The sequence below is a fragment of the Dipodomys merriami genome, unplaced genomic scaffold (genome assembly GCF_024711535.1).
Source record: "Dipodomys merriami isolate MVZ:Mamm:240054 unplaced genomic scaffold, mDipMer1.0.p SCAF_730, whole genome shotgun sequence".
Lineage (NCBI taxonomy): Eukaryota > Metazoa > Chordata > Mammalia > Rodentia > Heteromyidae > Dipodomys > Dipodomys merriami.
Window position 1 is genome coordinate 158,800 of NW_027206325.1, and position 6,128 is coordinate 164,927.

A 6,128-nucleotide genomic window follows, 5' to 3' on the forward strand; every position below is an offset into this window, starting at 1 on the left:
CACCCATTAGGGTAATCAGCACTCATGGGGGTACTCAGCACCCAGCACCCATGGGAGGTACTCAGCACCCAGCACCCATGGGGGTACTCAGCACCCAGGAATACTCATCACCCAATACCTAGTAGCACCCATGGGGGTATTCAGCACCCAGCACCCATGGGAGGTACTGAGCACCCAGCACCCATGGGAGGTACTCAGCACCCAGCACCCATGGGAGGTACTCAGCACCCAGCACCCATGGGGGGTACTCAGCACCCAGCACCCATGGGGGGTACTCAGCACCCAGGAATACTCATCACCCAATACCTAGTAGCACCCATGGGGGTACTCTGCACCCAGCACCCATGGGGGGTACTCAGGACCTAGGGGTACTCATCACCCAGGGGTACTCAACACCGAGCACCCAGGGGTATTGAGCACTCATGGGGGATACTCAGCACCCAGCACCCAGGGGTATTGAGCACCCATGGCGATACTCAGCACCCAGCACCCTGGGGTATTCAGCAATCATGGGGATACTCAGCACCCATGGGGGGTACTCAGCATCCAGTACTCATGGGGGTACTCAGGATTCAGTACCTATGGGACTCTCAGCACCTAGGGGTACTAAGCACCCAACACACATGGGAGGTACTCAGTACTCGTGGAGAGTACACAGAACCCAGCACCCATTGGGGGGTACTCAGAACCCAGCACCTATGGGGGTACTTAGCATCTAGTACCGATGGGGTACTCAGCACCTCGGTGTACTAAACAGTCAACACACATGGGAGGTACCCAGTACCCAAGGGGTGCACTCAGCACTCAAGGAGTACTCAGCACCCAGCACCCCTTGGGAGGTACTCAGCACCCAGCACCCATTGGGGGGTACTTAGCATGTAGTATCCATGGGGGTGTACTCAGCCCTCAAGGAGTACTCAGCAGCCAGCACCCATTGTGGGGGGTACTTAGCACCCAGCACCCGTGGGGGTACTCAGCACCCAGCACCCATGCGGGGTACTCAGCACCCAGCACCCAAAGGAGTACTCAGCACCTAGCACCCACCACCCCCAATTTCGCCTCCCCCCCCCGCAGGGTTGTTCCCTGAGGGAAACTGAGTCACGGCGCGCACCTTGGTCGTTGCCCGTCTGCTCTGTGACCTCACGCACGGCGGCTTCCGCCCGGGCCGTGTTATTTCCGGCTGGAACGAGAAGACATGACGTCATGGGGGGCGGGGCCTGGCAAGGGGGCGGGGCCTGGGGGTGAGGGACACACACCCTGGGGGCGGGGCCTAGAGTCAGCCAGGGGGCGTGGCCTGGATAAACACGTCAGGGGGAGTGGGAGGAGCCTCGCAGGGAGTGGGGGGCGTGGCCTAGGGCGTCTGCACGCATTGGGGGCGTGGCCTGGGGCGTCTAGACTCGCTGGGGGCGTGGCCTACAGTCTCCCAGGGGGCGTGGCCTGGATAGAAACGTCAGTGGGAGTGGGAGGAGCCTGAAAACGGCCCGTGGGCGTGGCCTAGCGTGCAGTCACATGGTGGGGGCGTGGCCTAAACGGGTGGGCGTGGCCTAGCGCACAGTCACATGGTGGGGGCGTGGCCTAGGGCGTCAAGACTCACTGGGGGCGTGGCCTAGGGTGCAGTCACATGCAGGGGGCGTGGCCTGAGCGGGTGGGCGTGGCCTAGCGCACAGTCACATGGTGGGGGCGTGGCCTAGGGCGTCAAGAATCACTGGGGGCGTGGCCTAGCGTGCAGTCACATGCTGGGGGCGTGGCCTAGGGCGTCTAGACTCACTGGGGGCGTGGCCTAGCGTGCAGTCACATGCTGGGGGCGTGGCCTAGGGCGTCAAGAATCACTGGGGGCGTGGCCTAGCGCGCAGTCACATGCTGGGGGCGTGGCCTAAAGGGCTGGGCGTGGCCTAGTGCACAGTCACATGCTGGGGGCGTGGCCTAGGGCGTCTAGACTCACTGGGGGCGTGGCCTAGCGTGCAGTCACATGCTGGGGGCGTGGCCTAGGGCGTCAAGAATCACTGGGGGCGTGGCCTAGCGCTCAGTCACATGCTAGGGGCGTGGCCTAAACTGGTGGGCGTGGCCTAGGGCACAGTCACATGCTGGGGGCGTGGCCTAGCGCGCAGTCACATGGTGGGGGCGTGGCCTAGGGAGCCTACACTCGCTGGGGGCGTGGCCTAGCGCGCAGTCACATGCTGGGGGCGTGGCCTAGCGCTGCCTAACGGCCTGGGGGCGTGGCCTAAAGCCCTGGGCGTGGCCTAGGGCACAGTCACATGCTGGGGGCGTGGCCTAGCGCGGCCTAACGGCCTGGGGGCGTGGCCTAAAGGGCTGGGCGTGGCCTAGGGCACAGTCACATGCTGGGGGCGTGGCCTAGCGCTGCCTAACGACCTGGGGGCGTGGCCTAAAGGGCTGGGCGTGGCCTAGGGCACAGTCACATGCTGGGAGCGTGGCCTAGCGCTTCCTAACGGCCTGGGGGCGTGGCCGAAAGGGCTGGGCGTGGCCTAGGGCGCAGTCACATGCTGGGGGCGTGGCCTAGCGCTGCCTAACGGCCTGGGGGCGTGGCCTAGCGTCTCCCAGGGGACGTGGCCTGACCAGAAACGGCTTTATGAGTGGGAGGAGCCTCGCAGGGAGTGGGGGGCGTGGCCTAGCGCACAGTCACATGTTGGGGGCGTGGCCTAAAGGGCTGGGCGTGGCCTAGCAAGCAGTCACATGCTGGGGGCGTGGCCTAGCGCGCCTACACTCACTGGGGGCGTGGCCTAAAGCCCTGGGCGTGGCCTAGGGCACAGTCACATGCTGGGGGCGTGGCCTAGCGCGCAGTCACATGCTGGGGGCGTGGCCTAGGGAGTCAAGATTCACTGGGGGCGTGGCCTAGCGCTGCCTAACGGCCTGGGGGCGTGGCCTAAAGCCCTGGGCGTGGCCAAGCGCACAGTCACATGCTGGGGGCGTGGCCTAGCGCTGCCTAACGGCCTGGGGGCGTGGCCTAAAGCCCTGGGCGTGGCCTAGGGCACAGTCACATGCTCGGGGCGTGGCCTAGCGCTGCCTAACGACCTGGGGGCGTGGCCTAAAGGGCTGGGCGTGGCCTAGGGCACAGTCACATGCTGGGGGCGTGGCCTAGCGCTTCCTAACGGCCTGGGGGCGTGGCCTAAAGGGCTGGGCGGGGCCTAGGGCGCAGTCACATGCTGGGGGCGTGGCCTAGCGCGGCCTAACGGCCTGTGGGCGGGGCCTGGGGGCTGTGGGCGTGGCCTGGGGGCTGTGGGCGGGGCCTGGGGGCTGTGGGCGGGGCCTGGGGGCTGTGGGCGGGGCCTGGGGTTTGTGGGCGGGGCCTGGGGGCTGTGGGCGTGGCCTGGGGGCTGTGGGCGGGGCCTGGATGTTGTGGGCGTGGCCTGGGGGCTGTGGGCGTGGCCTGGGGGCTGTGGGCGGGGCCTGGGGGCTGTGGGCGGGGCCTGGGGGCTGTGGGCGGGGCCTGGATGTTGTGGGCGGGGCCTGGGGGCTGTGGGCGGGGCCTGGATGTTGTGGGCGTGGCCTGGGGGCTGTGGGCGTGGCCTGGGGGCTGTGGGCGGGGCCTGGGGGCTGTGGGCGGGGCCTGGGGGCTGTGGGCGGGGCCTGGGGTTTGTGGGCGGGGCCTGGGGGCTGTGGGCGTGGCCTGGGGGCTGTGGGCGTGGCCTGGGGGCTGTGGGCGTGGCCTGGGGGCTGTGGGCGGGGCCTGGATGTTGTGGGCGGGGCCTGGGGGCTGTGGGCGGGGCCTGGGCGCTATGGGCGTGGCCTGGGCGCTGTGGGCGGGGCCTGGGCGCTGTGGGCGGGGCCTGGGGGCTGTGGGCGGGGCCCGCGCTCACCCAGCACCACGCGCATGCGCAGCTCCGCCATTCTCCGCGCGGCGGCCAGGCCCAGCCCGTCGGTGCCGCCCGTCACGATCGCCACGCGGCCCGGCTGCGGCGGGAGCGATGCTGCGGGGGGGGGGGGGGGGGAACACGGCGTCAGCATCCGGGCACCGCGCGCCGCACTTCCGGTGCGCGGGGGGCGAGAAAACGGGCACTTCCGGTCCCCGGGACCCGAGGGAGGGGCACTTCCGGTCCCCAGGAGGGGTACTTCCGGTGCGCCAGGGGCACTTCCGGTCCCGGAGACCCAATGAATGGTCACTTCCGGTCTCGGGGACCCGAGGGACGGTCACTTCCGGTCCCAGGGAGCGAAGGGAGGGTCACTTCCGGTCCCCAGGACCCAAGGGAGGGGCACTTCCGGTCCCGGAGACCCGAGGGAGGGGCACTTCCGGTCCCCAGGACCCGAGGTAGAGGCACTTCCGGTCATAGAGACCCGAGGGAGGGGCACTTCCGGTCCCCAGGACCCAAGGGAGGGGCACTTCCGGTCCCCAGCACCCGAGGGAGGGGCACTTCCGGTCATAGAGACCCGAGGGAGGGACACTTCCGGTCCCCAGGACCCGCGGGAGGGGCACTTCCGGTCCCCAGGACCCGAGGTAGGGGCACTTCCGGTGTCGGGGACCCGAGGGAGGGGCACTTCCGGTGTCGGAGACCCGTGGGAGGGGCACTTCCGGTGAGTGAGGACGCAGGGGAGGGCTACTTCCGGTGAGCACCCGCCAGGGGACCCACGGGAGGGGCACTTCCGGTGCGAGGGACCCGCGGGAGGGGCACTTCCGGTGACTGAGAGTGCACGGGAGGGGTACTTCCGGTGAGTGCATGCCAGGGAACGCGCGGGAGGGGCACTTCCGGTCATAAAGACCCGCGGGAGGGGCACTTCCGGTGACTGAGAGTGCACGGGAGGGGTACTTCCGGTGAGCGCCCGCCAGGGGACCCGCGGGAGGGGCACTTCCGGTGCGCGCGGCCGCCCCAGCACCCCACTTCCGGTCGCGGGAGCTCCCCGCCGCCCGCGGGAGGGGCACTTCCGGTGCGCGCCGCGGTCCCCGGAAGTGCCCGCGCGACCCCCGCCTCCCCCCCCCCCCCCCCGTCTCCTTCTCCCCCGCGCTCGAGCCCACCTGTTTCCCGAAAGCCCCCGCGGCAGCGCCCCAGCAGCTGCGCCGCCATCTCGCAGACGCCGAGCACGTAGACGCGCAGCGCCGCCCACAGCTGCAGCCACATGGCCGCCGTGCGCTCCGCGGGACGGCGGGACGCGCCTGGCCACGCCCCCCGCGCACGCAGGCCACGCCCACGGCGCGCAGCGCCAATCAGCGGGGCCTGGCCACGCCCCCAGGGCCCAGAGCACAGGCCACGCCCCCTCACGCTGCGCGTAGTAGGCACAGGCCACGCCCCCTCACGCTAAGCCTAGTGAACGCAGGCCACGTCCCCTGACGCTCTGGCTAGGGCGCGCAGGCCACGCCCACTGGCGCTGTTGCTAGGGAACGCAGGCCACGCCCACTGGCGCTCTGGCTAGGACGCCCAGGCCACGCCCACTGGCGCTGTTGCTAGGGAACGCAGGCCACGCCCACTGGCGCTCTGGCTAGGACGCCCAGGCCACGCCCACTGGCGCTGTTGCTAGGGAACGCAGGCCACGCCCACTGGCGCTCTGGCTAGGACGCCCAGGCCACGCCCACTGGCGCTGTTGCTAGGGAACGCAGGCCACGCCCCTGGGTTGCTCTGCAGGCCTGGCCACGCCCCTCCCTGTGCTAGCCACGCCCCCTGGCTGCCACTCAGGGGTTGTGGCCACGCCCCCAGGCTCAGGCCACGCCCCCTGGGCCCAGGCCTATGGGCCTGGTTCAAGGCCCAGGCGCTGAGTTCGAGGTTCAGGCTGTGAGTTCAAGGTTCAGGCTCTGAGTTTGACCCAAGGCCCCGAGTTCGAGGTTCAGGCCCTGAGTTCGAGGTTCAGGCCCTGAGTTCGAGGTTCAGGACCCGAGGTCAAGGTTCAGGCCCCGAGTTCGAGGTTCAGGCTCTGAGTTCGAGGTTCAGGCTCTGAGTTCAACCCAAGGCCCCGAGTTCGAGGTTCAGGCCCCGAGTTCGAGGTTCAGGCCCTGAGTTCGAGGTTCAGGCCCTGAGTTCGAGGTTCAGGCCTGGAGTTCTATTCTTGGTCCCGAGTTCGAGGCCCAGGCTGTGAATTCAATCCCAGACCCCGAGTTCGAGGCCGAGTCAATGAGTTTCAGGCCCGGGTTCTGGGTTCGAGGTTCAGGCTGTGAGTTCGAGGCCTAGGCCTGGAGTTCAAGCCAC

The 6,128-nt window shown here is 68.9% G+C and overlaps 1 protein-coding gene across 1 annotated transcript in view; it reads right to left on the minus strand.

Moving 5' to 3' along the window:
• Dhrsx (dehydrogenase/reductase X-linked) overlaps positions 1-5,086 on the minus strand; it is a gene marked incomplete at its 3' end in the record, with an annotated part of 10,578 nt that extends 5,492 nt beyond the window's left edge. Inside the window, exons 1-3 of the mRNA XM_070009287.1 lie at positions 4,967-5,086; positions 3,816-3,926; positions 1,112-1,180 (exon numbers count right to left, since the gene is read on the minus strand). Of these exons, the coding sequence (XP_069865388.1) occupies positions 1,112-1,180; positions 3,816-3,926; positions 4,967-5,069 (283 nt within the window). The remainder of the gene's footprint in view (positions 1-1,111; positions 1,181-3,815; positions 3,927-4,966) is intronic.
• Positions 5,087-6,128: the final 1,042 nt, after the last annotated feature.